General features: G+C 45.4%; 1 protein-coding gene across 5 annotated transcripts in view; it reads left to right on the forward strand.

Moving 5' to 3' along the window:
• Garre1 (granule associated Rac and RHOG effector 1) overlaps positions 1–15,044 on the forward strand; it is a 78,766-nt gene that overhangs the window by 55,759 nt on the left and 7,963 nt on the right. For all 5 annotated transcript variants that reach the window (XM_028877793.2, XM_028877790.2, XM_028877792.2 and 2 more), the window contains exons 9-11: positions 2,247–2,344; positions 9,739–9,864; positions 13,170–14,179. In XM_028877793.2, coding sequence (XP_028733626.1) covers positions 2,247–2,344; positions 9,739–9,864; positions 13,170–14,179 — 1,234 coding nt within the window. The remainder of the gene's footprint in view (positions 1–2,246; positions 2,345–9,738; positions 9,865–13,169; positions 14,180–15,044) is intronic.

The following is a 15,044-nucleotide window of genomic DNA, read 5'->3' on the forward strand; positions in this document are numbered from 1 at the left end:
CCTGCTCTCCCCATAAAACCAAAAGTTTTGTTGTTTGTGTGGTTTTTTTTTTTTAGACAAGACAGGGTTTCTCTGTGTAGCCCTGGCTGTCCTGGATCTCATTCTGTAGACCAGGCTGGCCTTGAACTCAGAGATCCACCTGTCTCTGCCTGCCACTCTGGGATTAAAGGCGTGCGCCACCACCACTAGCTGTTTATTTTTAACACATTGATAACCTGTATTTGCTGGGACTCTAGTTGCAGAATGGTGCTGTTGCAGGCTTTCCTCGTCTTAAGGAAACAAGTGAATTAGTTCTGCTTGGGCGGGCCTTGACCGCTCTGCAGCCACTCTGGAGCCAGGCGGGTGGCCTCTGCACTCAGCCTGTTCTCTCTGTCTTCATGTGGCCCACTCTCATCTGTCATGGCAGCCCTACATTCACCTCCAAGAGTCTACTTGTGACTGGTGCTGGTATCAGCGGGACCCCCAACCTAATCATTTCCTACCCTCCCTCTCTGCCCATTGCCTTTTGAACAAAAAAATTACAGTGTCCACTTCAAGACAGTGGTTTAATCTTTTTACCTGTCAGAGAAGAAGGAAAAGGAAACAAAAAGCAAAAGAAACAATGGGTGGGGTCCAGAGCTCAGCATCTGTAATCACTTAGTTTTTTGTCTGGCACATCCACCCATGTAGCTTGCACGCGCTTGATTCCACCTTGTAGTCATGGCTCCTTTTGAAAGATTGAGGATTTGCATCCAAGGTTAGAAGCAGCTAATCTGAGAGTTCAAAAATTAAAGAACTTGCTGAGCACAGCATACACACAGCACTCTGGAGGTGTTTGAGGTCAGCCTGGTCTACAGAGAGAGTTCCAGGCTAGCTAGGGCTACATAATGACACCCTGTCTCAAACAAACAAATGTAGTCTAATTTCTGCTCGTCATGAAAGGAGAGCTTGGAATGCTGCTTGTCCCTGTTGGGTGCAGGTCGGTCTTAGGCGGCCTGGGTGAGGGCAGTGTTGCCTTGTGATGGAAGAGGACCTGCTCACAGAGCTGGGCTCCATTCACTTGAAGATCTGTGGAGGAAGAGAAGCAAGAAACAGGAGTCACCCTACTAACCTGGAAAAGAGAGGCTGAGCCATATTCTCCAAGACCCTCTAGCCGAAGCTGGGGCTCTGGCAACACAGTAAACCTTAGGAGAAGGCTGTTTTGAGAAAACACTGTAAGCTAAAGGGGAAGTCTAGCCCTACTCAGAACCCACTGATGGCAGGGCTCCTTTGTGTAGCTGACAAAGAACCTTTAGGACCATCGTCATAGGAGTGGGGGGAGAGAGGAAACACCTGTCGGGGCCCACAAAGGCTGTTCCTTGGACAGGAAATGTTTCCCAAGGTCCAGCTGTGAGAGCCCGTTGATAGCGGTGGAAATCAGCACCACTAGACACTGTGTTTGGAATCCTAAGGAGTACCTATGAGTAGCTTGACCTTCTAAAATGGAGCTGTGGTTTTCTGCTAGTGAGCTGCAGCCTCAGCCTTGCAAGTACCTTAGATTATAGGCCTGTATCACCAGGCCCAGCTTGGGTCAACTTCTCAAATTTTTCTTTCAATTATATAAAAATTTAAAACTACTAAAATAAAGGATGCGCAGTCCATCCTCCCTCTCCTTCTCTTTTTTTCTCTTCCTTTTCCAGTCCTTTCCTTCATTTCTTTCTTCCAGTTAAACATTTATTTTAGGACTTTATTTTTAAGTTGTGTGTGTGTGTGTGTGTGTGTGTGTGTGTGTGTGTGTGTGTGTGTGTGTGTGTGTGTGAGTGAATGAATGTGGAGGCCAAAAGAGGCCATTGGACCTGCTGGAGCTGGAGTTGAGGTGGCAGTGAGCGGCTTGATGTGGGTGCTGGGTCTCAGAACTTCTGGAAGAGCATGGAGTACTCCCAACTTCTAAGCCTGCTCTTCAGCCCTATTGATCTCTTCTTTTTGAGACAAGGTCTCATACTGCACAGGCTGACCTCAAAGGGTTGGGATGACAGGCATATACAATCCACTCATCTGGAGGGATTTGTAATTCTAACAGCTACCGTTGAGTGGACCCCAGAGTCAGAATTTGGTTTCTGTGTGTTCAGACACCATTACTTGCTGTTGTCTCTGGGACCTGACTGGTCTCAGTACAGATGTGCGGTGGACAGTTCTGCTGGTCACTGAGCATCTAAACCGGGTACGCACTGGGATGTCTGATACCTGAAGCTCTCTGAACCTGGTGGTTACCTTTGTTTCTCTCCCAGGTGGTTGTCGACACAGCACAGATTGAAAATAAAGAAGCCTACGCACCCCAGATCAGTCTAGAAGGTTCCAGAATTGTGGTTCAAGTTCCATCCACATGGTAATTTGAATATTTTTATTTTATTTATTTATTTTGGTTTCTCGAGATAGGATTTCTCTGTATAACAACCCTGGATGTCCTGGAATGCTCTTCGTAGACCAGGCTGAGTACTGGGACTAAAGGCGTGTGTCACTGCTGCCTGGCCCAATTTGACTTTTATTAACAGAAGACTAAAGTCTGAAGGCTGGGTATCTTTTGCTGCTTTGGAACCTGACCATAATGAGCAGTGTTACCTTGTTACTGAAGCCACAGTGTCTTCTCTTCCCATTGAGTCACCATTCTTTTTCCAAAGCCGAGTAGAAACTGTAGAGTTCCTTCTTCACTCTGTTCCAGTCACAGCCCTGCTGACCTTGAACTCATACCATTATATGCCAAGTGTTACTGTAAGTCTGGGGACAGATAAGGCCCTTTTTAGTACACTTCAAAAGATAAAGGGTAATTCATAGTCTGTTTTTTGAGGAAAATAGGCTTCTATAAACAAATAAGGAAGCAGGCCAGCAATGTGATCCCATACGCCGGAAAAGGAGGCATGATGCACAAGGAGATAAAGAAAACGCACAGCCTCACTCAGTGATCACAGCAAGTGAGGGAGAAGATCATAGATGCATTCTGCCCAAAAATAGTAGCTTGACTTAGAATAACAATAAGAAATACTGAGGAAGTACTGGTTTAAGCTAGACTGCAGAAACAGGCCAAGTGGTTGTTGGATCGAGAAGAAATCACACAGGCCTTTTTTTGGAGAAAAGTTTATGGAGTATCTGAAGCTGAGGGCATGCCCTGGGTAGGTCCACATTGCATCTCTAGGGGTTTGTCCTTGATATGTGACAAGAATGGCCACTGTTGTGCTGGGATGTAGCTCAGTTGTAGAGTACTGGCCCAGAATGCATGACTCCCTGGGTTTGGTCCCCAGCATCCCATAAAACTGAGCTTGGTAGTGCACACCTGTAATCCCAGCACCCGGGAGGTGGAAGCAGGGGGATCAGAAGTTCAAGGGCATCCTCAGCTACAAGGTTGTCCTCCACTACAAAAGAAGTTTAGACCAGCCCAGAATACGTGAGACACCATCTCAGATTAAATAAACAAACAAATAACTAAATAAAGGGAGAAAGAATGATTAGCTGGTTAGAGAGATGGCTCACCCAGGAAAGGCCCTTGCCACCAAACCCAAGTTCAAGCCCCAGAACCTACACAGGTGGAAGGAGAGAATGGCCTCCTCCTGCAAGTTGTCCACCGACCTCCACATAAATATAAAAACAATAATTTGGGGGACTGAAGAGTGGATAAGAGCACTTTCTGCTCTTCCAGAGGACCCGGGTTCACTTCTCAGCACCCACCTGGTGGCTCACAACTGTCTGTAATTCCAGCTCAGAAATTTAAAAGCATTAGTATGACGGTTGAAGTGGTATAGTATGTAGTGGTATTTGCTCCGCCCATGACCTTGGGCTATAGGCCCGAAGAAGGTGGTGCTTCTTACCATTGTCCATGACCTCTTAAGAGGAAAGGGAGGGGGGCCCTTCTCCCTGCTGCCTGCTTCCTGGTCGGATCCAACTACCAGATGGATTCTCTCCCAGTCAGAACAGAGGACGACTTCAGCTGTTTACTCTGTTCTGTATTTGTGAGTGTAGTTCTTCAATTTTTAATATCTTAATAAATCCCTATTACCCTTAAATGGACTCGTGGATTGATCTTAACAATAGTGTCCTGAAATCAGTGGTCATCGAGGTAGGAAGGTTGATAAAAGAGATCTTTTTAAAAACACTCATTTACTTTTATTTTATATGTATAAGTACCTCCATGTATGTATGTGTACCACATGCATACCTTGTGCCTTCAGAGGTCAGAAGAGAATGTTGCATCCCCTGGGACTGGGATTATAGAGCTGTTGTATGGGTGCTGGGAACTGAACCTGGGTCTTCAACAAGAACAACAAGTGCTCTTAACCAGCCCTGTATATATATCATTCTTATGAAACAGTAATTTAAAAGGTTCAGTTTTCTGTAAGATTTTGCAATTTCTGAATTCCTAATTAAAATTTCCAATTCAAATTCTCATTTTAAAAGTTTTTTGAGGGTTGGGGATTTAGCTCAGTGGTAGAGCACTTGCAAGGCCCTGGGTTCGGTCCTCAGCTCCGGAAAAAAGAAAAAAAAAAGTTTTTGGTTTTTTTTTTTTTAGACAGGTTCTTCTGTAACACAGGGCGGCCTGAAACTCACTGTGTATCTGAGAACGACTTTGAACTCCTGAGCCTCTTGCCTCCACCTCCTGAAGTAGGATTACCCATGTATGGCACCATGCATAGCTCATTGAAAAATACTAAATTTTATAAGGATTCTCATTTTGAGAAAAACAGATAAAACTTTTATATAGTTGGGTGAATGTAAACAGGTATTGCTAAGTAGTGTTTTCTACCAAAACCCTGCCTGTGTGGTTCACTTCCTGTGGTTCATTCACTGGACCTCCTGGAGTGGCCTTGTAGGCAGCGGCGGCGGCTCCTTGCAAGGGCTCCCTCTGCTGTCTAGTTCTGGTAATGATGAAAATATAAGGTGTGTTTGGTTGGGGTTTGGTTTTTTTCTTTTGGAAGCTAAGATCAAGAGTCTCTTCTATGAGATGAATATGAAGTATTTCAGACCCCAACTGTGGTGTGGTGTGGTTTTGTTTTTAGAGTGTTTGCATGTGGATAGGATGAGGGGTGTGGGAATGAGACTGAGGTCTAAGCACAGAGTTCTCTGTTCCCTCCAGGCCAGCACTGGCTTCATGCGGTGTTTGTGGTTCTCCTGAATTTTCACTATGGCCTTGCACTTGAGATCAGTTGTGGAATTTTCCACTTCTATTGTCTTTGCTAGCATTTTTTATTTGGATTTTGAGCATTTCAAGTTAGAGATGTTTGGCCTGTTCAAGTCTATGCTTATTGGAAAGACTGAAGCAAGACCACGCTACTTCATTCTTGGGAAAATGATGGTCAGCAAACTAATCAAGAATTTATTCCGCCAGCCGTAATGGTACAGACCCGTCTTCCTGTCACTGAGGAGGCTGACAGAAGGACCGCCACACTGAAGCCATTACGGGCTATGTAAACAACACACCTCCTCTGTGTCTGTCTGCCCCACACAGATGTGTCTATATTATATAATATATAATATATACATCATATTCCCCACACATACCGGTACAGGACAGACAGCAGGACAATGACTATTAGGATGATGAGGGTGGGGAGTTAAGGAGGCAAACAGAGTGAGGAAAATGCAGTGGTAGGAGCGGAGTGGATGAAGTGTCGTGATGAAACATGGCCAGCAAATTAGATCAGTGGGTAGAGCGCCTAATGAGCAAGGGTGACGGCCTGACTCTGATCCCTGAGCCCATGTAAACGTGACCAAGAACCAACTCCAAAGTTGTTAACCTCCACGGGAACACATGAACACATACACACTGGTGAAAAATAGAAAACTTTTTTTTTTTAAAATGAAACATGGCTGGCAAAATGGCTCAGCTATTAAAACCACTTACTGCAGAAAACCTGAGTTCAGTTCCCAGCATCCACATTGAGTAGTTCAGAGCCATTTATAATTCTAGTTCCAGAGGATTTAATGCCTTTGACCTCCTTAGAAACTGGCAGTCACCTGCACAGACTCACACACATATTCATAATTAAAAATAATAATGCCAGGTGTAGTGGTTCACACCTTTAATCTTAGTACTCAGGAAGTAGGCACAGGAGGACACTGTGAATTTGAGGTCAGCCTGGTCTACATAGCAAGTTCAGGTCAGCCAGGATTATGTAATGAGATCTTACCACAAGTAATAATAATAAATAAATAAAATAAACCTTACAAGAAATACATTATTTTGTATGAAAGTTGATTTTTAAAAGTTAATCCGAGTACTTAGGAATCAGAGGCAGGAGGATCAGGAATTCAAGGCAGTTGTATAGCAAGTTTAAGGCCTGCCTGGGCTACATGAGCTTCTAACAGAAGAAACAAAATGAGGCCTGTGAGATGGCTCAATATGCTCTTGCCAGCAAGCCTGATAACCTGAGTGTATGGGATCCACATGGTGGAAGGGGAAAACCAGCTCCTACAAATTGTCCTCACATGCCTCTTTGTACTCGTGTATTCATACACATACACATATACATACACATAATAAATAAATAAAACGTAATAATAAAATTGTATAACCTTAATCCTGACAGCCTCATTCAGTCCCTAGGACTCAATGGAAGAAGGGAAGAGCCAGCTCCTGAAAGTTGCCCTCTGACCTCTGTGTTCCGGCACAAACACCTACATACACAAAATAAATAATGTAAATTTAAAATTTATTCTAAAGCCAGTCATGATGAAGCACACCTTTAACCTCAGCACTCAGGAGGCAGAAGCTGGCAAATCTCTTGAGTTTTAGGCCAGCCTGGTCTAGAGTTAGTTCCAGGACAGTCAGGGCACACAGAGAAACCCTATCTTGGGGGAAACCCTAGGCAGTCTTAAAGGTGTTTTATTGGTCAGCTTTCAAGGCTGTATAACTTATAACAAGACTGTATAATGTATAACTAAAACTTATTAACTTTGTTATAATATATATTTGTTATATATAATAAATATACAATATATATTTGTTATATATATGTAATAATAACAAAGTTAAAAATTAACTTTGTTAATTTCTCAGAAAAATAAATTACTAAGAATTATAGTGTTCTTTTTTTTTTTTTTTTTTTTTTTTTTGTCTGAGCAACAAATGATCTCTTAGTTGGTAAAACCACAGTGCCAAGCCCAGACTCAATCAGAAGTGGGCCGAGGGACCTGGAGCAGGTGGTGTGTCCTGGTAGTCAGTTGTTGCAGACCGGAGAATTGGGTGTCCAGATCTTGGTCTGTTTGGGTAAACAAGCTCTCCTAGGAGTCCAGTGCCAGGCTTCCTTTGTTGGCCAGTTCTATCCTCATACTTAAGTGTCTTCCCTAGCCAAGTCACGTTGGGAGTACTGCTGTCTCTTGTCAGGGGCTGCAAAATGCCCAGGAACCGGCAGGAGGCCTGTTTCTCGAACAGTATGCTCTCCGATTCAGAAGAGGCTTGTTGTAGAAAGACTGTAGTGGACAGTGGCTGTTCTGAGAACTGTCCAGGCAAAGGCAACAGCCGAGCAAAGGCCCTCAGGTGTGGCAAACCTAGTCAGAACAGGGGGAGACCTCAGGGGCAAGGTGACAGCCGCCCTTGAGGCCGTAGTGAGAGGGAGAGTAATTTGGAGCTAGATAAAGAGCCTTAGCTTGGGCTGTGTCTGAGTTTACTAAGAAGCTATCTTAAGCCAGGTGTTGTAGCCCACACTTCTTATCCTAGCACTTGGAAGGCTGAGGTAGAAAGAGTATAAATTTGAAGATAGCCTGTGTTACATAGCAAGACTCTTTTTAAAAATAATAATTCATTTATTTTATGTGCATTGAATGTATGTCTGTCTTAAGGTGTTGGATCCCCTGGAACTGGAGTTACAGTTGTGAGCTGCCATGTGGGTGCTGGGAATCCAACCCGGGTCCTCTGAAAGGACAGCAAGAGCTCTTAACTGTTGAGCCATCTCTCCAGCACCCACATAGCAAGACTCTTATTTTAAAAGTTTAAAATGGAGGTTGGGGTAGGGGGAGGCTGGAGTGGTAGCTCAGCAGTTAAAAGCACCGCCTATTCTTACAGAGGATTCTGTTCCCAGCACCCACATAGTGGTTCATAACCATCTATAACTCTAGTTCCAGGAGTTCCAATATCCTCCCTGAACTCCATGGACACCAGGCATGCACATGGTACATAGAAATGTAGGCAACACTCATACACATAAAATAATTTAAAAAAAAAACATAAAAACTAACCACATTAGCCTTTTCCTGGTAGACAGACTAGACAGAGAAATCCATGGAGGCCTATAGACAGAGTCCCATATTCACACAACACTTAGCAAACACTGGACTTCCCACACCAATCAGTTCTCGTGATTTTCTGTAGACAGTGGTACCCTATACTTGAATTTGATGCAAACCACCCAAAGTTAACACAAAGCCCAGTAGTAGGTTAATGGCTCAGTCCCACAAGTCTGCTTCCCACTTCATACCCAAGCCCAGGATGTTATTGTCCTTTCTAACCAATCTCCTGTAATTGGGAGTTCCCATAAGCTCTTCCTCAAGTTTGATAATTTCTTGTAGTGACTACTAGAACTCAGGAACATACAAGTATGGGCTAATTATAAAGGATACTTCAGCAGAGACAGGTGAACAGCCAAATGGAGGGGGACATGGGAAAGCTATTGGGAAGGGCATGAAACCCCATCCTCTCCAAGCATATCCCCTACTAGCACCTTGAGTGGAAGTTCTCCCATCTTAGTGATTTTTATCATGTAGGTGTGGTTGATTATAACTTTCTCTGGGGCTCCTCCCTCTGCCTCCAGAGGTTAGCAAAATGGTGTTGAAGGTCTTCCCAAGCTTCTAGTAATGGTCTGGTCTTTCTAAGTGATCATCCCCCAATCTGCTGCTACCCAGGAGTCCATCAACAGGTAATCTCAGTAGAATGAAAGGCAGTTTGGAGCTAGGGTTATAGCTCAGTCACAGATGTGTGTCCAGCATCTGTGCTCTCCTTTATTCCATTGCCAAAACACTCATATCACCTTGGAAATTCCAAGTGATTTAAAAGCTCTGCGTCACCAGCAGTGGTGGTGCAGGCCTTTAATCCCAGCACTCGTGAGGCAGAGACAGGCAGATCTCTGTGAGTTCGAGGCCAACCTGGTCTACAAAGTGAGTTCCAGGACAGGCTCCAAAGCTACAGAGAAACCCTATCTTGAAAAAAACCCAAAAACAACAACAAAAAGATACCTAGTTTCAGGCTAATGTTCACATTCTGAGAGTTAAGTGAATCAAATTCAGCTAAGATTTTCTTTAGTTAAACGTGTACTAGATGCTTTGAAGAACATTTCGATTTACAATGTTTTCCTCCTGCAATGGAAAGTTTAGCTCACTTTAATATATGCTCTTCTACAGCCACGCTGCTCTGCTTGTGTTGTACTTTGTCTGAGTGTGCTCTCTACTCGAGCATGCTCCCATTGAGAGACCCGTGGTGTCAGTGTTTTCTCTCCTTTTGCACAGGAGTTCTAGTGTCAGACTTACTGTTTCTCTACTCCCTAGGTTGGATGGGGTTTTTTTGGGGGGATGGGGGAAGTTTCTCTCTGTTGCCTTGGCTCTCCTAGAAGATCCTATGTATACCAGGCTGGCCTTAAACTCACAGCCATCCGTCTTCTGAGATTAAAAGGCATGCACTACCACACCTGTTTTTTTTTTTTTTTTTTTTAATGCTAAAATTATGTAAGTTGTAGTCTTTTCTATAATGCTTTCTCTGAACACCTTTACAGAGAAGACTAATGTGACCTGGTTTGTACCTAGGTGCCTGAAGGAAGACCCTGCAACAATGTCCCTGCTGCAGAGAAGCCTGGATCCTGAGAAGACCCTGGGTCTGGTGGATGTGCTGTACACAGCCGTGTTGGACCTAAACCGCTGGAGAGTGGGAAGGTTGGTGTCCCTCTACTCACTTGAAGTAGCTGTACATGTGTTTTGCATTTTAGATCCACAGCCAGGAGCAATCCATGTGTGCTCGTGCCACAGAGTATGTGGTAAGTGAATAAGAAAGAAAGCTGAGCCGGGCAGTGGTGCCACTCACCTTTAATCCCGAGGATTAAAGACCGAGGTGAGGCAGGGAGATCTCTGTGAGTTCGAGGCCAGTCTGGTCTCTGAAGTGAGTTCCAGGACAGTCAAGCTACACATAGAGAAACCCTGTCTTGAAACACAAAACAACAACAAAAAAGGAAAGCCAGGCAGTAGTGGCACATGTTTTAAACCCAGCACTCAGGAAGCAGAGGCAAGGGGATCTCTGTGAGTTCGAGGCCAGCCTGGTGTACAAAGCAAGTTTCAGGACAGCCAGAGCTGTTACACAAACAAACGCTATTCCCACCCACTCATCCCACCCTCCAAAAAAAACAAGAAAGGGCACTTTCTGGTAACTTTATTTCAAGATGGGTCAAACATGTAGAAAAGATGCAAGAAAAGAGCAAAGCTTTATTCTTTCTCCATTACCCATATTTCTTAATCTGTTAACATTTCATTCTTTTAATCAGAAAGGAAGGTCATGGAGAGAACTTTTGACCCAGTTACCATCCTCATAAACAAAAGCAGAGAAACATTTAGAAAATGTACTTGTATCCTTCATGAAGCTTATTTGAACTTGGAAGGAGTCAGAAAGTTAGAAGATCCACTCTGAGTTGTCCATGTTTGTGCTGGTGGATACCTTAAACGTACAGCCGTGCCTGAAGGGGGGAGCAGCTGAGCACAGCAGACATGGCGGCGCTGGCAGGCCTTGCCCTCCCGCTTCCCTCTCCCTTGTAACTTTAGATTATGTCCCTAAAGCTAGCCACCATGGTCTAGTCCCTTTGGACACTTTCGTATGCCAGACTTATTCCTAAGACTGATCACCAAGGTCCAGCTACCAAAGTTTTGAAGTCCAGCAATAAAAAGTCCCCTTTTGGCCAGACGGTGGGAGCACCCACCTTTAATCCCAGCACTCGGGAGGCAGAGGCAGGGGATCTCCCAGTTCAAGCCCAGCCTGGTTTACAAAAGAGTTCCAGGACAGCCAAGGAGAAACCCTGTCTTGAAAAACCACAAACCAAAAACAAAACCAAAAAAAGTGTCCGTCCCGTTGGGCTACCCTAATTTACATGCCCAATCTAAACAAACAACGCATCCTAACACTGTTCCCTCTAACAACTGTCCTTTGCCTGTGGGTCTGTCTCCTCTATCCAGAGGCAGTCCTTTGTCCCTCAGGGGCAAATACCCTTCCTCCTCTCCTCTGCCTCTTTTCTTCCCTCTCCCTGTCTGTCTCTCCGAGGAGATGAATCTCTGTGCTGAGAACTTGGTCTTGGTGTGCCCTGTGCCGACCCCCGTTCTTTCCATTCTCTCATCTCTTTTCCCTTCCTCTCTTGACACTCCATTTGGACCTCAGGCTGGCCTCAGATTTACTATGTAGTCCAAATTGGCCTTGAATTGTTGAAATCATCTTCCTGTGACTCCTAGGGATACAAGCCACCACACCCAGCTTTCTCCTCTTAACACATGATGAGTTCAGTGAAATGTCAAGGGTCATAGCAGCCATCAGCCTTTCCCCCTGCCTCATGTCCTATTTATCTACAGTATTCTCCTGCAGTAGAGAGAGTACTCAGGTCAGGCATCGTCACACACGCCTTTAATCCCAGTACTTGCACTCAGGGGGCAGAGGCAGGAGGATCTCTGAGTTTGAGGCCAGCCTAGCCTGGTCTACAGAATGAGTTCCAGGACAGGCAGGGCTACACAGAGAAATCCTGTCTTGAAAAACCAAAAGGAAAAAGAAAAAAAGAATACTCAAAAATTCTTGGAAGTAACAGCATCAATACATAGTGACCCTAACACCTTTCCCCCCACCCCCACCCCCACCTCCTACTGTTTGCATTTGTCCATTGTTTTTCTGCTGAATCTGCCAGTTGTGCCTCCACACTAGCCAGGCCCTGCTCTTGTATGCTACACATAGGTTTCACTCCAGCCACAGCCACATATTATATATGGCCTTCTGTTAAACACTGGTGGTCACTTTCTTATGTGTAAAGCAATGAACCCAATAACCACCCGCCCTAGTTCACCTGCTATTGTTGTGGTAAGACCAGGGCCAGAAGCAACCAGGGGAGGAAAGGGTTGATTTGGTTCACAGATTACACAGTCCTTCATCTAGAGAAGCCAAGGCAGGAACCTGGAGGCAGGAGGTAAGCAGAGACCGAGAAGAAATGCTGCTTACTGGCTTGCTTTATATGGCTTGCAAAGTCTGTTTTCTTATACAATCCAGGACCACGTGCCTGGGGTGGCACTGCCCATAGTGGGCTGGGCCCTCCCTCATCAATCATTGATCAAGAAAATTCTTTGGTGGGGCTGAAGAGCTGGCTCAACGGTTAATAGCACTGACTGCTCTTTCAGAGGTCCTGAGTTCAATTCCCAGCACCATATAGTGCCTCACAACCATCTGTAATGAGATCTGGTGCCCTCTTGTGGCATGCAGGCATACATGCAGACAGAACACCGTATACATAATAAATAAATAAATCTTTTTAAAAGAAAGAAAGAGCCGGGCGGTGGTGGCGCACACCTTTAATCCCAGCACTCGGGAGGCAGAGCCAGGCAGATCTCTGTGAGTTTGAGGCCAGCCTGGGCTACCAAGTGAGTTCCAGGAAAGGCACAAAGCTACACAGAGAAACCCTGTCTCAAAAAACCAAAAAAAAAAAAAAAGAGAGAGAGAGAGAGAGAGAGAGAGAAAGAAAATGCCCATGCCAGGCAATGGTGTCCCATGCCTTTAATTCCAGCACTCAGGAGGCAGAGGCAGGCAGATCTCTGTGAGTTCGAGGTAACCCTGGTCTACAGAGTGAGTTCCAGGACAGCCAAGGTTACACAGAGAAACCCTGTCTCAAAAAACAAAACAAGGAAAGAAAAGAAAATGCCCAGTCTTACCTATAGCATTGCCTGTCAGTGGAGGTTCCAATTCCCAGATAACTAGCTTATGTCAGGTTGATTTAAAAAAAAAAAAAAAAAAATCAACCAGGACACCACCAGAAAGGTCCTTTTCTCAAAGTCAGGTAAGTTCTTGTCCCTTCTTTCCTCCTTCTCCCTGTAGCTTACTTGCTCACTTTGTAGTGCTGAGGCTTAAAACATCATCATGCTAGTTAGTAATCCACACCAAAAAAGGCTTTCGTTCTCCAACTTGGGATGTCCTCTTTTCCTCTTTTCTTTTCCTCCTATTCAAATAGGGAACAAGCTCTGCCCTGTATACAGATCCAGCTACAAAGGGACATCTGTGATTTTGGGAACCAGGCTGACCTGCCCTCTGGAAATGGAAGCAAATCCTCAGGCCTGCAGAAGACCTTCTCCAAATTAACATCTCGGTTCACCAAGAAGGTGTCATGCACCAGCTCCAGCAGCACACACTATTCCAAAACCGTCTTCACAGCTGGGTGTTCAGAGGAGAAGGCCAAGATGCCAGGCAATATTGATACACGGTTACAGAGCATTTTGAACATTGGTAACTTCCCTAGGACTACAGACCCTTCCCAGTCGGCTCAGAATTCCAGTAATCCAATGGTCAATGGTTTTCTCCTGGAGAGTCATGAGAACTTCCTGCATGGGGATGATAGCAAGGACGAGAAGGGCATGAACTTACCCACTGATCAGGAAATGCAGGAAGTGATAGATTTTCTCTCAGGCTTTACCATGGGCCAGTCCCATCAGGGGTCCCCACTAGTGACAAGGCGTAATTCTACTGCCACTGCCATGGTGACTGAACAGAAGGCAGGCGCCTTTCCAGCACAGCAGCCATCACTGCCAGTGGCCCCTCCACTACGGCCACCCCAGGCTGGAGCACACACGCCTCTGGCACCCCAGCAAGGTCTGGCACCTCAGCAGCAGTCTCCAAAGCAACAACAGCCCCAGGTCCAGTACTACCAGCACCTGCTCCAACCCATTGGATCACAGCAGACTCCACCCCAGCCTCGGGCACCTGGGAAATGGGTACATGGCTCATCTCAGCAGCCAGCACCGCCCATGGCAGCGGGTCTGTCTCCTCTTGGTCAGTGGCCTGGCATATCTGATCTCAGCTCTGACTTGTACAGCTTGGGCCTAGTGAGCAGCTATATGGACAATATGATGTCAGAAGTTTTGGGACAGAAGCCACAGGGACCTAGGAATAACACCTGGCCAAACCGTGACCAAAGTGATGGAGTCTTTGGAATGCTGGGAGAGATTTTGCCTTTTGATCCTGCAGGTAGGTGAGGCCTTCCCACTGCTCACCCCATTTAAAAATACAACACAGTCACTGATGAATTCTGAGAGGCTTATCTGCTACAAGCCTTAGGAAGGTACAGTACATGTGTGTACTAGTGTGTTCTACTAGTAAGCACCGCCCCTGCCCCTTAGCTGTCTTTAGGACCTTCTGTCTGTCTGCTGTCAAGTGCAGGGAGATGTAGCAAGAGTGAGAAGCAGACTAGGGAGGTGGCTGAGAAGGTAAGACCCTATGTAGCCTTGGCTGCTGTGGAACTCACTCTGTAGACCAGGCTGGCCTCGAATTCACAGAGATCACTTTGAAATCACTTGCCTCTGCCTCCCGAGTGCTGGGATTAAAGGTTCACCACCACTGCATGGCAAGAGCCCCAATTTTGTAATCCTATTTTTTTATCTTATTTTTTACTTTTTCTGGTACTGGGTGGGGATTGAACCCAGGTCCTCTCACATGGTAAGCAAGAACTCCACCACTGAGCCATGTACCCAGCCTGTCTTTCATTTTTTAAATTTTGAAACAGAGTCTCACTAATTTGCCAGGTTGACCTCAGATTTACTCTGTAGCCATGATAGGTTTTCAATTTGGGACCTTGGGGCTGGAAAGATGGCTTAGTGGTTAAGAGCACCAGCTACTCTTGCAGAGGACCCGGGTTCACTTCCTCTTCTGGTCTGAGTGGGTGTTGTGTGCATGTGCACAGACACACATGCAGGTGAAGCAAATACACAACACTTTAAAAAGAGAAATTAAGGCAGGTGTGATGGCGCACACCTTTAATCCAAGCATTGGGGAGGCAGAGACAGGTCTCTGAGTTGAGGCCATCCTGGGCTATAGTGAGAACCTATCAAAAAAA

This window comes from Peromyscus leucopus, chromosome 1, assembly GCF_004664715.2.
Source record: "Peromyscus leucopus breed LL Stock chromosome 1, UCI_PerLeu_2.1, whole genome shotgun sequence".
NCBI lineage: Eukaryota > Metazoa > Chordata > Mammalia > Rodentia > Cricetidae > Peromyscus > Peromyscus leucopus.